The sequence below is a fragment of the Zingiber officinale genome, chromosome 2B (genome assembly GCF_018446385.1).
Source record: "Zingiber officinale cultivar Zhangliang chromosome 2B, Zo_v1.1, whole genome shotgun sequence".
Lineage (NCBI taxonomy): Eukaryota > Viridiplantae > Streptophyta > Magnoliopsida > Zingiberales > Zingiberaceae > Zingiber > Zingiber officinale.
In genome coordinates this window covers 95,228,655-95,243,696 of record NC_055989.1, presented here as the reverse complement: position 1 = coordinate 95,243,696, position 15,042 = coordinate 95,228,655, and the positions used below count along the sequence as shown (strand labels likewise).

The 15,042-nt window shown below is 41.2% G+C and overlaps 1 protein-coding gene across 1 annotated transcript; it reads right to left on the bottom strand.

The window, feature by feature from the left end:
- Positions 1–7,681: 7,681 nt before the first annotated feature.
- LOC122048469 (GRAS family protein RAD1-like) lies at positions 7,682–9,393 on the bottom strand. Its single transcript, XM_042610033.1, has one exon. The coding sequence runs from the start codon at positions 9,391–9,393 to the stop codon at positions 7,849–7,851; it is 1,545 nt and encodes a 514-aa protein (XP_042465967.1). The 3' UTR covers positions 7,682–7,848.
- Positions 9,394–15,042: the final 5,649 nt, after the last annotated feature.

Below are 15,042 nucleotides of genomic sequence, written 5' to 3'. Positions count from 1 at the left end.
GCTGAGTCTTGGTTTGAGTATAGATGTTTGACAATAAGATGTTAATTGAAGAAGAGTCAAGTAGGTCAAGGTTGACCGAATACTTGACTGGGAAGTCCTAACTGGGATGTTAGGCAGAAGGAAAATCCTGGTGAGTGAAACCAGGTGAAAGACCTAGTGAGTGAAGCTAGGCAGATGGAAAACCCTAGTGAGTGAAGCTAGGTGAAAGTCCTGGTGAGTGAAGCCAGGCAGAAGGAAAGTCCTAGTGAGTGAAGCTAGGCAGATGGAAAACCCTAGTGAGTGAAGCTAGGTGAAAGTCCTGGTGAGTGAAGCCAGGTGAAAGACCTAGTGAGTGAAGCTAGGCAGATGGAAAACCCTAGTGAGTGAAGCTAGGTGAAAGTCCTGGTGAGTGAAGCCAGGCAAGGGAAAATCCAGATGGATCAAGGATGATCGGACATCTGGTGTTGGGAAGTCCAAGTAGGTCAAAGGATTGACTGGATACTTGGCACGAGAAAATATAGATAGGTCAAAGGGATTGACCAGACATCTGAATAGAAAAGTCCAAGTAGGTCAAGGGAGTGACCAGATACTTGGCATGACGAGAAAAGTCCAAGTGGGTCAAAGAATTGACCGGACACTTGGTGGGAAGTCCTGGCAGGTCAAGGGAGTAACCAGATGCTAGGCATGATGTACCAACAGGTCAAGGATGACCGGATGTTGGTTTGGGAGTCTTGAAAATTGGTTTTGGGCAAAAACCAAGTGCTGGATCGATCAGGGGATCGATCCAGGAGCTGGATCGATCAGTGGATCGATCCGAGCTTTCTGAGAAACTCGGATCGATCCGTGGATCGATTCAGATGTCCCAATCGATCGATGGATCGATTGGGAGGCCGTCGGAATAGCCGGATCGATCCGTGGATCGATCCAGCGCCTCACGCGAGGCGCTGGATCGATCCGTGGATCGATCCAAAGCCTCCCGATCGATTGGGAACATTTGAATCGATCGGGTTCCGTTAGCGTCGATTTAAGCCGCAGCCTGGCTGGGCATCTCTTCACCGATTCACTCCGATCTCTCGCCAACTCCTCCACAGCTCTCACAAAGATGTCAGTTCTTGAAGGAGCTTGGAAGCTTTCCAAGTCAAGAGGCGGATCAAAGGCAAGAAGAGAAGCTAGGGTTAGGGTTTTCTGTACTCATTGTAAGCTTTGCGCTTGTATTTTGTTTCCCTTTCCTTTCTTCTTGTACTGAGAGTCTTGTAGGGCTTCTCCGCCCTCGGTAGTTACCGAAAAGGAGTGTTTTCATAGTGGAGGGTGCGTGCGTGGTGTGGATCCTTGGACTAGTCACCTCTTGTGAGGTGGATACCAAGTAAACCAACCTTGTTAGCGTTGTGTGATTTGTTTCTGTATTTTCCGCTGCACATCTTAGAAGAAACAAGCAACGCCGAGCAACGAGCACGCGACGAGCTATTCACCCCCCCCCTCTAGCTACTTTTGGTCCTAACAACGACCAAGTCCCAGACTCTCGTGCTATTCCGCCAAGTTATAAGTAAGCATCCTCTCACGCTTAAGTCCCAGACTCTTGCACTGTTTGGATGAGTTATAAGTAAACATGTTCTCATTCCTAAGTCCCAGACTCTTATGTCATTCGATTGAATTATAAGTGAGCTTGCTCTCACAACTAAGTCTCAGACTCTTAGACTATTCGATCGAGTTATAAATGATCTTTCTTTCGCGACCAAGTCCTAGACTCTCGGACCATTCAACCGAGTTTTAATCGAGCTTACTCTCACGATCAAGTCCTAAACTCTTGTGTCATTCAACCAAGTTATAAGTGAGTTTTCTCTCACAACTAAGTCCCAGACTCTCGAACTGTCCGATCGAGTTATAAGTGAGTTTGCTTTTATGATCAAATCCCAGACTCTCGCGCCGATCGGTCGTGTTATAAGTGAGTTTGCTCTCACGACTAAGTCTCAAATTCTTGTGTCGTGCCAAGTTGTAAATGATCTTGTTCTCATGACTAAGTATCGAATGCTACTTCCTACCCATAAAGTTGCAGGAGATTTTACCAGTATCCTCCAAGCATCTGATCATGTGTTTAAGGCTTTTCAGAAGGACGGATCGATACTCATGCCAGTGGGCGGTTGTTCAACCACCACTCATGTAAATTTGAACCAGTAAAGTGATGACACTTCAAGGAAGAGAGGAGGCATGATATAATGCTAAGGGAAAAAGTGTCTGAGGCATAAAGACAAAGGAAAAATATATACATCACTGTGACATAAGTTTTTAAGTCTTTTACAAAACCAAGAAAATGCTAAGGAAAAAGTCTTCTCAAAGTGTATGATGTAAAATCAAGGGAGGCATTTGTCGGAATGTTACCCAAAATCTTCTGATGTCGTATAAAGTTCCTAGGAATGTCTAATATCAGATAGCCCCTCCCTCAGTTCCTTGATGACCTCATCTACTCTGTAGCCAAATATTTTAGAAGTCTGATTGACGGCCATTTGATTGAAGTCTTGGGAACACAGATACTCTACTCTGAATGCCTCTAGCCAATCGGGCTCCCCTACCTTGTAGCTTTCGAACTTGGCTTTTGAAGCTTCTAACTCAGCCTTTAGGGCCTCCAGTTCGATGTCTTTTGAATCAAGGGCTTGTTGTTTCTCCTCGAGCAGAAGGTCCTTGACAGTTTGTTTGACCATTCGGTTGGCTTGCTATGAGGTAAAGGTAGACTTTGCTTCTTCAAGTTTCTGGGCAAGGGCTCAGGCTTCTTTGTTCTTCAAGTTCTTCAAGTCCAGTTCTTCTATGGATCTAATTTTCTGAGCATTCTCTGAGCGAAGGCGGGCATTGGAAGTATTTAATTGCTTCTTGAGCCTGTTGATCTCAACCTCATGGTCGTGTCCCTTATCCTTTTCCAGTGTAAGAGCCCGCTCGGTTAATAGTTGTTCCAACTAGCTCTCCAACTCACCCTTCAATTGAGCTACTTGTGCTTCGAGCCCATCGGTTGGGCCCTGAGAAGTTCCTACTCCTCCGGTCGAGTCCTTCAAAATTTTTTTTTCATGACTTAGCTTCACCATTCTTTGACACATTGCTAAGCCATTCATCCAAAACTAGAGAAGTGAAGGGAAGTTAGATGAAGACATTTAAGAGAAATGAATGCATAAGAGTGAAAAACATTTGCCATAGTGACATCCTAGGAAAATCGATCGGTTAAGTCCTTGGGGGTGTTTGCTTCTGTATGCGCTCGAGAGTTCTCTCATGTTTGCGCCAATGGGTTGTGTATTTTTATCAGGTGTTTGGGGGTGAGCGGCTTTGAAGGGTTAGTGGAAAGCCACTCTTGTGAAGGCAGCCTAAGTGTTGCTGAAACCTTTTTATGCTTAGGCTATTCGCTCTGCCCCAGAGCATTGGACTTAGTCTTGAACTTTGATGTGGGAGTAGAGGTTATCTTGGAGCAGGGTTGTGGGGTTTTAGTCGAAGGAGGAGGTAGAAAAGAAATGGGCAGAGTAGGAATCTCCTCGACAGGCAGAGTGGAAATGGAAGGTGTCCGCTTGGATGATGTAGGAGTAGGCCACTCGATCACGATTTCAGGAATGGAGGAGGGCGAGCTCTCTCCTTGCTTGGATGGTAGACACAAGGTAGGTGTTTTGGTGGAGATTTGTTGAATGAGGGTGGCTGATCACACTGGTGTGTCTGATCAGAGCCTCTTGTGTCGTTGGCGAAGAATTAGAGGTTCTTCAGAGGTTATATACTCAGAAGGAACTGCTATCGACAACAAGGAAGGCACGACGGGGGGGGGATCCTTTAGTGTTCGTAGCCGCATCACTCCTCATGACTCGGCTGGCTTCGTCTTCGCCGGTCTAATCATCGAAGGGGTCGATCGACAACAACCCGTGGCTCTCCAACTCGGCGTCCATGAGAACATCCATCTCCTCATCAACCAGCTTCGTGGAGTTACGCAGGAAAGCTTTCCACATGGTTTTGACTGCAAAACAGAAAAGGAAATCAATTAGATCCAACAGTGAAAAGAGGTTGAATTTCTTACCAAAGATATCAGACAGTCAAACTCGGATGGGACTCAGTCTAAACATGTATAGTACACCCTCAGCCAGCAACTTATGGGTGTAGTATTTCAAACCGGACAGCTGAGCGGACGCCGTGAGGTAAACCAACTCCCATCGATACATGCCTAGCACAAGAGGGTTGGGCAATTCCATTTGCCAACTGTTCGGGAAGGTCATTGGAGGGATCAGTTGGAGATAGAACTAGTGAAACTTCTATCCTTTATTAGATGAGGGAATTTTATTGAAAAACACCGCACCCACTCGGACTTGGAAGATGAAGACGCTTGGCTCAAAGTTTTTAGGGTAATAAAAGTAGTCAAAGACACGAGGTGCAATGGGACTTGGTACATACAGATAATACGATAACCTCGCACAGTAATCTAATGGAGTTAGACTCTAATTGTTGCAAGGGGATATGAAAGTAAGAACAAACTTCTGATAAAAAAGGGTGCAAGGGAAAACAAAGACCGATAAACAATTGGTTCTTGAAGAAAGTAAGATAATCGACCGGAGAAAGATTGGGGCAGTCGTGGTCAGAGGGGATGACGATGAGATGGTCGGAGGGAATGTGATAGGTGAGACACATCTGATCTACCTCCCCTCTATTGAAGTCAGAGGCAGTGAAGGTATATCAGAGCCCGTGGACAACAACAAGAAGAGTAGAGGCCATGGAAGAGAAAGAAAGTTGAACGAAGGACTGAGTAAAATGAACTTACGATGAAAATAAAGAGCTTGGAGAATCGTCGGCGATAGACGAAAGAAGAAGACGATTGAGAAAACGATAAAGCTGTGCCAAAGTGTGAACCTTAAAAACCCTAGTGATGGCCACTCACAACTGTTTGATCAAGGGAATGGAGGAGAGGTTTAATCTGAATCATTGAATTTGAACCGCCAGTAGTTACATCAAATCTCAATAGTCACCTGTCACATCAGATATTCTTTATCGCAGGCGTGTAACACGTAGCAACAAGACATAGGTTGCATTTATGAGGGATGGAAGATTATAAGCAAACTTATGATAAAAAAGTGTTCATCATACTGAGTATTAATTAGTAAGTGACGTGCCCTGTTTTCTAGGCGCCATAGTAGCATTAGCTCGAGCTGAGCGATGGTATAAAGAATGAGCATCCCGTCGGGAAACAAGGGACCCTAGAAGCACTAGCAACTAAGTATAACATCAACTTGAGCCGAGCGGCAGGACAAAGAGTGAACGTCTGATCAGAGGACAAGGGACACAAACAACACAAGGGTCTAGTCAGTTAGACTTGTAGTCTCCTTCGACTAGACTTGAAGAGGAGACTTGTAATGCGATGAATAAGGTGGGGCCCCAAAGTCGATCAAAGTCCAGGAGGCTGGCTGACATGGTGATCAAAGTCAAAGAGGGGTCAACACTCAGGGTTAGCGCAACTGATCGTCAACCGAGAGGTTATCTGACGGGACCCTTAGGGCGGTCGAACCCTGAGTCCCTCAGTATTGATGAAACTCTGAGCTAAGTTAGTACCATCCAGAGACATGTCCTCTTCATCACTCGGGGATAGCACAATTAACTATTTCGGTCGAGTAATCTAATTGATCGGACGTATGACCCGATTGGACAAACTGGACACTTGGTCCGACCAAACTCTTTGGTCAAATGGAAAGGCCAAGCAAAGGCCGAGTCCCCAACAACATTCCTTAAATCTGACTTGGTCGCTCTTACAAGCGACAGCCAATCGGACTATAGAAGGGACTTGGTCGATTTTCCAGCTAAGCATATTAAGTGCCTCCTCAACCTAACAACCTCACATTTCTTTTTGCCATTTTGTGCCACGAATGATAGAGAATATTTCATATGCAAGCTGTACACTGGAAGCTTTCACCTATCAAACGAAGAAATTATGAGTCCATTTTGAGAAAGTATCAGAGCATTTTTATTGTCTGTCCTTTTTTGAAAATGCTTTGAAATTTGTGAATAGACAACTAATAATACTATAAAAAGGGGTATCCATCTATAGGTGCAGGTACACTCGCTCACACACAAATGTTACGCATATATTTTTTATTACTACTATTCACTATCTTCCACTTAAGCATTCACTGACTTCAGTGTTGGAGAGTCTACGGTAGGGACCCCTCTCTAATATGGTTGTTGACGTTCCTTTTGTCATACAAAATCGTGCAGAGCCATTTTTTTTCTTAGGAGTCTTTGGTAAGTCAATATCAGGTCCAGTACATCATTTTCTCCTCTTTTAGATAGCATCAGTGATGTTAGTAAAATATGTTATGATATTATTTTTTTATACTTCAGTTTTTAAATGTATCTTTTGCCCATGACTTGATATGCCTATGAATTATAGTTTTAAGTTTGTTAGTAATGATTTATTTATTTTTTGATTTTATGGATGATTTTTTCATTACTAATTTTCATTTTTGTTTGTTAGATAGATCCTATCAGAAATAGAAATCTCTCTCTTCGATTTGATCAAGCACATATTGCTAATATGTTTTTAGCATTGTTCAATATGTTTTTGAATTTCTAGTTTTGCATTGCTCGATAATGTTCAATAGTTAAGAATCATAATATTTAACTTTAATTATTTTTTTATTTGTGCAGTTAACTACTGCTAAAAGCATTAATAGTTGGAGTTGTCTTATTTGCAAGTCATTATTTTAAAAATTAATAGTCATTTATAATTTATTTTTTTAATTAGCCTTAAGATGAATTGGTAAGGACTCTAAGATGAATATAATCACTTTTTGTCATCATTAATGGTTGGAGTTGTGATTTTGTAAAAATTTATTATTATTCATGGGAATGTGTTATGATGATCTATTTATCAAATTATTATTTAAATGATGATGAATTAAATTATGTTTTTTAAAATTATTTTCAAAACTAATAAATAATTGATTCGAGTAATTCAATTTGGATGAATTTTTAGTGGATAAAATTTTTTTATGGAGTCGGATTGATGTAATTATAAATAATTAAATTATTTATCAACTTATTCATGTTTCTTTCTTGCATATCTTTTCTTGTCCCTAGGGCTATAGTACCTTAATAGGATATTTAAATTATCATCTAAATATTCATGGTTCAACCCCTAGCGATAAATTTGTAGGATTTTTTTTTTCAAATGGAATATGCAACCAAAGAATGCTGGCTTTTGGATCGCCGGCCAAGAATACCTCCTAATTACTTTGATGGTTGATGAAAAAATTTTATAGGACTGAATCGTTCATCTAGGATTAATTGGTTTATATTTTTTTTATTTATATGTCTTTTTTTCTAAATGAAGTACACAATTAAAAGATCTTGAACTTTTGGATGATTCATTATGAATATTTTTTAATTTATTTTAATTATCAATCAAAAAAAATTTATAGGATCGGATACCAGATTCGGTATTACTAAACATTTTCTCTTGATGCCAATTTTTTGTCCTTGAGTATGTCAACTTTGTCATTAGTCATTTTCAAAACTGAGAATTCAATGTTTGTGTGTAGCCTGTCACATCTGTGATGCTTAGTATCATTTCCTCAACCTAATGTAAAGATTCTTGTTTAATACCTTTTTTAATTATTATTATTATCGAGAGCCTAATTATTAATAAAAAGTATACTTTTTTCATTGACAAAATACATGAATAATATCCATGATGAAGTCACTATTCTGTACAAAGATGTCAGTCAGAAAATAAAAGAAAGAGCTGGGCCTTTATTGGTACTAACTGTATTGGCATATATGCCAATTACAGTGGATGAGCGGCGGTGGAGCCCAGCTACAAGAGCACCGGGACCGTGGGATGGACGATGGACGATGGACGATGGACGATCAGCATTTCCAGGAGGAGGCGGCGATGATGGGCTTGGACTTCCAGCCGAGGAGCAGGCAGCCCTTCTCCTCGGCGATGGTGTAGCCTTCCGTTGGCCGAAACTTGGCGAGCCACTGCTTGGCCTGGCCCATCATCTTGATGGGGGCCGGCTGGAACCCGGCCCTGCTCATCCGGCGCCGCCACTGGTCCACGCGCTCGTGCCGCTCCACCCGGGCCGGCCCCTCGCAGCTCACGATGTTCTTGATCTCCTCCGCGAAGTGGAACTGCTCCACCTTGGCGCGCTTCGTGTCGTACTTGGGCAGCATCGCGTCCAGGGAATCGAAGATGGCGGAGTAGTAGTGGAGCGCCTCCATGAACCGGCCCAGGAAGAAGGGGCCGTTGTGGCTCGAGTCCTGCTCCACCACCACCAGCACCGCCGGCTGCAGCTCGTGGATCATCTGCAGCACGGCGTTGAGCGCGCCCCGGCTCTCCTTCACCACGCAGTGCAGCTGCAGGACGCTGTTCACCGCCACGATCTCGCCTTCCTCCACCTCGAAGTCCTCCGGCCGCAGGTTCTCCAGGTTGCTCTCCAGCACGGAGAACTCCAGCCGGAGCCCTAGCCTCGCCGCGTACGACTTGAGCTCGTCGCCGATGACCTGAAGGTGTTCGACGCGGGGCCCCACTCCGGTGATGCGCAACCGCCGTGGCGGTGGGACGCCCCGGGCCGCCAGGGCGTCCAGCAGCTTCCGCCACTGGTGGCCGTGGGGCAGGCCCTGCGTCATGCCCAGATCCACCACGTGCACCGGGCTCTCTCCCTCAAGGACTTCCAGGATGGCGGCGTTGGCCACGAAATGGCCGAATTGGATGTAGGGACAGAGCTCGTAGGCGAGGCCCAGCGCCTCGTCCTTCTTCTCGAACGCCAGAGACGGCACCGTCGCCGGGCCGACAATGCCGACGGCGCCTAGCGGTTGGACCAGCGCCAGCCGGTCCGACAGCCCCTGCACGAAGCACGACGCTACTCGCTGGAACGAGGTGCCCAGCACCAGCGCGCTCACCTTCAGCTCCGCCAGCAGCGCCGACGCCTGTACCCGGTCGCGGCATGCCACCGCCTCCGCGCACGAGATGAGAAGCTGCACCAGCCTCATCCCATCGCTCGCGCTTCCGCCGGCTACCTCCTCCATCCCGGCATCGGCTTCCGGCATTTCCCCGAGCACCTCCTGGGCAGAAAACTTTTGCTTGTAGCTGTCCACGAGGTCGATGATATTGCGGAATTGGAGCTTGCGAGCGCACTTCTCGTGGTCTCCTGCGGCATTCTTCTCAAAATGGGCGATGCTTGCGCCATGGTCAGTGGTCCTTAGCTTCTTTCCATACCTGAGCTCTGGGGGAGGAGACAGCCATGACAAAGTGTGATCCCATGTAGGCAGGTAATAGATAATTTGGTTTGGATCCAACTTAGATATGCTTGAGAGATTGAAGTCAGTGCCACTCTCGTCCACTTCCTCATTGTAGTTCATCTGCTGCAGCTCTTCTTCTGGGCTGTCCACGTACGGGAATGTAGGAGCCATTTGATCGAACACTTCTGCCAAGGTACTGCCTCCTCTTCTTGCAGAAACTTATTTTTAGGAACTAGCAAAGAGGAGCACCTATGAAGCTATTTATATGCACTTCTAAGATAGTTAAAAACCAATTTCCCCCCTTGCTTGACCAACAAACAAAACAACATAAGAGACAAGGATTTTAGTGTTTGTCCTATTGAAAATTACATTGGCACTAGAAAATATAACAATGTTAGGCGACTTGGGCAATGCCATAACGTTTAAATTTTAATAATACAAGGGTACAAGCATATGTACTAGAAGTTTGAGCATTTTAAAATGCTTTGCTCCCTTCCCATGCAACATTGGAGCACCATTTGGCATTGTGAGAAATTGCAATTTGGTGGTTGAGTTTCTGAATTCATAGTTCCTGGACAAGATTTTCCCTCTCGTTAAAAAATAGGATAAGAGAAGTCTGAATTGAGTGCAGTATCATGTTAATTTGGAAGTTACATCAATCTTCAAGGGAAAATATATACAATTAACAGAGCAAATTATTTATCATTGTGAATGTTTGTTGTATACATTGGCACATTGCTTGATCATTTTTTTAGTGTAGGGCAGGCAGGACAAGCCGGCCATGAGCTCCATCTTGACATGATCAGAAATCCATGTCTCTTCTCCATGGCTCCTTCGGCTTTTTGTTGTTACTTGACGAAACTCCTGCAACATAAGTATTTCCCAGGAACTGCAGACTCAATTCTGTAAAGTACTAAATGTCGTAATTATGATTAAAGTATATGAGAGGAAATGAATAGAAACAAGAATGAGAGGCTTAACCAATTAGTTTGTTTAGATGATCAACAGTTCGACAATGTTGGATGGCAGATAAATGCAAACACATGAAGGCAAAGTTTGGGATGTGCTGTCAATGGAATTGCTGGTGATGATTCATTAGACGAAGATTCGTATAAAAGATTCCTTGTTGCTTTGTTGCTGTGGGAGAGAGCTGCTTGTGAGTTGTGATGGAATCTGGAATATATTCTGCTAAATTCTTCTCGTTAGAAACAATGTTGGAGCATCCCCATGGGCCCATGTTGGTGACCATCTGTTTTGGAATCATGAATCTTATCAAAGTGAGGATATGTCAAAGACGCCACTACACCATTCAAACCATTTATTGCCCTCGCTTGAGTGATAAGCTGATGCAACTCTGCTCGGCATATATCTTCCAAAAATAGAGCCCATCATGAATCTTGTCAAAGTCCTTTTGTTTTGGAATCATGAATTTGTCAGTCTGTAATGGAGGTGTTTCTTGGAGATATATGAGGTTTGATACGGAAAACATATGTAATCAAGTAGGTATTTGATTGTAAGATATGCATTCTATGTATCAAGGATCATTTTATTTTAGAACAATGATATGTTAAAGAAAAAAAAATTCAAGGACAAACACATAAAGTTATGATCCATCATTTCACTTTTTGTGAGCCCCATCACTTTATGTGTCAATCTTTAAGTTTTTCTTTGAATTTTTTTTCCTTGAACATATCATTTTTCTTTATTTTATTTTGGTAATCCAGGCCTTGGAGTTGGACGATATTTTCCCATCACTTTATATTTTCCCAGTTTGTCCATCGAATAAATCCAAAAGCACAAGTGGGTTCACACCCAGCAGTTAACTTCCAACTAATCGTAGAGGTAAATGATGTTATTTTGGTTCGTCCACCGAGTAAATTCGGAAATACAAGTGGGTCCACATTTAGTAGCTAAGTTCTTAGATTTCTTAGATTTTGTATCCCGAAAATGTCTTATAGTATATGGCAGTTAGGATTCAAACTGTAGGCACTTGAAATTCTGCTGAACTATTTGTTGTTGTACCATGCACGGTGGCTACCAAGGATCATTTTAGCAAACGTCATATAAGAGTATTTTTGTTAGATATTCTTTATCAGACAAATTTTATCATTTTTACAATAAGCAATCATTGAAATTGAAGAGTCATGTCTTCTCTATAGATGAAAAATATGATTGAAGAGGTGGCAAAGAGACTTTGAGGATGGATGTTTAAAGGTAAAACACCAGATCAAGGGGCACCAATCAAGAGGGAGAATAAGGAGAACCTGAGGAGAATGCACACAAGAAAGAGGACAAGAATAAGTCACCTATTAATCAGACAATTAAGATTCGAATCTCGGTAGAATTTAAGAACGTTGATCTTTTAGAACAAGTCACTTTTAGTCATGTCTTCTCTATAGTGTATTATAGGGATTTTTTATAGGGTGATAAATTTAAGAATGTTGACCGTTTAGATGAGTCTTCGTGAGTATTTTTTGATTTATCCTAATATTCGGTGAAATTTTTTTATGGAATCGAATTAGATACTTTTAGAATTAATATGTTCAAAGATATAGATACCTAGATTATATATATATAAAAAAATTCATGGACAAACTGCAGGAGATATCTCCTAGGGTTAAACATGCTTATTCTACATGCATTTAGTCCGTCATATTGCATTGAAATCCCAAATTAAGCATTTATAATTTAGATTGAGTGATTGCAAGGTAAGAATAGCTTACTCAATTTGAAAGAAGATTTGATAATTAATCCTAAGACTAGATAATTACTCCATTATTGGCACAAATTGAGTGAAACCTATCACTACTGAACTTATGCCTAAGATTAGATATTCTTAATTGTTTATGTTGCACTTGCCAATTTTAGTTCCATCATTCTTCATTCCCTTTCATTGTTGCATGGAATAAACCCGACCATGGCCGGGTCTGAATCAAACCAGGCCCGAGTTTGTAACTGGGTCAATGAGCTAGGTACTTGTTGACTCGGTTCTCAGGCCGAAACCTTAACTGGCCCGGCAAGGGCCCACACCGATTACGGTTCTCGCCCAAAATAACCACCAGTTAAGCTCATCGATTCAGGTTTTTTACTTTCTTTTATTTTAAATGTCGAAACTGATATTTTTTTATAGATGATAAAAAGAAATTTATTGGTATTCGGATTCGAACCTGGGTTTATGAGATTATAATCGAATATCCTAATCAATCCGATTATAACTATTAATTATTTAATAATTAATCAATAGTTTTTTTTATTATACTATTATTCTAAATAATTAAAGAGTAAGAGACGCTTATCTATAGGCACCATCTTCATATCATTATTAACTTTCTCAAGTTAGAAAGGTATAAATGTCTTAATCAGTTCCATCAAAAATTTATTTGATGTGGCAAAAGGCCAACGCCCTCGTCAATCCTTTCTTATATCAACACAGAGGAGGTAAATCATGGATGATTATTAGTCATTATTGTAGTGACCAAGATATGGGGGAAGACATGCTCAGACATGTCAAATTTTGACCCTAAAATCTAATGTGATAACACTCCATATCTTAACTACTGTACCACCCCGAAGAGATCCATCGAAAATCTATTTGAGAACTATGATTAGGTCGACTCTCAACTAGTCTCAATGTCTCGCTATAAAGTGCATGAGAATTTAATTCATTGGGTCCTGGTCAATAGGAAACTATGAGGAGCTTGCAACAACAGCGCTATCACCACCTACCTAAGCTCGCTAAGATTGGCTTGCCCGTTTAGTGGCTAACTTTATTGCATATTGTTAGGATTTTCTTACACATCACAAGGAGTTAATTAGTTGTCTATTGCCATGACTTCACAACATTCTAGTGGAGTACGAATACCAGCCTTATTTTTATTCAAAAGTAGATGCAACAACAATATGAGTAACAAACATAGTTTTAACAAACAATTTTAGACATATTTTTGAATGAAACATTAACAAATAATTCTCCAACAAGTAGAAGACCATGATTATGAGTGTTTAGATCTACACAGATATCTAGTACCTTAGCATTTCTATGCTATCCTACACTTAGATATTATTGGTACATGTATATCCTACATTTTTTGTCAGATTCTATTGCTTTTAGAACATTTATAACTTAGATGTTTGTAATAATCATGAGTTATAGTGTTTTTATATCTCTGCAATGTTTATATATATGTTCTTTTTCAATCATGGATGTTTAGGTTCTTACCTTGTTCATGGTTTTGCTATTGCTTCATTTATGTTGTTACTGTAGTATTTTTGAGAGCATGAAACGAAAACGAAATCAAAGCGATAACCACTCACAGTGATCTCCCGAAGAAATCCCAAATGAAAACGCTAATTGACGAAGATGTTGTTACTGTCGGAAGCACAATCACAGGCAACCAAAAAGCGTTTCAAAGTTCACGAACCAAATCCCAGATGTTCTATTTTTGGCTCTCTGATCACCTCACAAACCCTCTGCTGATCACCTTCTCTTCGCTTGCTTCCCCTTTTCTCATTGCTTGGATGCTCCTTTTATAAGAAGGTTAAGGAAGACGAAGGGGAAATGACTCCCCTTCGTCTCCTTGACGTTATGCAGCAAGGAGGGAGATGAAGGGGAAACGATACCCCTTCATTTTCTCAACGTCTAACATCTCTCACTCGTCCAAGTCAATCCATATAATCACATAGACCATGTCAGTCACATAGACTTCAAGGTGATCATGTTACGAAGACCAAAGCAAAATTAGTCACAAAGGCCAAATAAGTCACATAGACTTTATGAGGATCAAGTCACAAAGACCAGAGCATAAAATTAGTCACAAAGACCATGTAAGAACATCCATTCCATACATTAGGGAAAATAGTTCGTGCGACAGCAAGCACAGTGAGCATTCAATTGCTAAGAAGATTGTCACACCTTATTTAGCTGCTCCATTGAACGAATCAGAGATATCAATGACTTGTCTTTACCCCAGATTAAATTATTTACATCATTATGAACATCTCTAATCCCTCATATTGACTATATGCCAAGAGCATGCTCAACATCTCCAATCAAATAAATTATTCACAATTACATTTTATGTACTGAACTAAAAATATAATTGGTACCAGTGAATAAATGTCATAGATGTAAATCAATCTTAATCTTCCTTTTTAGCTAGAATCTTTTTATTCTAATCAGTCGCTTTCCTAGTTATGTTCCATAGACCGAATCATCCATAGCCAATAGGAAACATACTAAAGTAGCAGACACTGATCAGAACTTCAAGTAGACAGCTAAATAGTCACTTAGGGTAAGATTGAGATTAACTTATAATCTCAAGGGTCTCACATAGTAGAGAAGTAGGGATTCATTCTCCTACTACCCTTCTTGTCGTCATAGCACATGTGATATGAATCACATGCTACGATGTTATTCTCTTTACTAAAAAGAGTGCATGTTTTTTTCAAAGTTTAACATCGTACATATTTCGATCTAGACATAACTAATGTCCAATCCTGAATTCAATATATGAATTCCAATCTGGCTTTAAACAGATTCAGTAAATGGTGGGTGCATTTACTTCAATCATTACATAAATGATCTCATCTTGACACAATTATCAAGGTGACTTTAACTTACGGGTATGTCTCTATTCATAGCTACATAAGCTATCCCATAAGCAACGGTCTTACCTCTATTCGTACTTAACAAATAGAGATGATTGTCTATGTGAGTGGACCAATCTCAATCTGTCAACATGCTTATCGAGACTTTTATTCGAATGTAACAAAGACATATACACTGAATATATCATAACATTTTTCATTTATCAATATGTC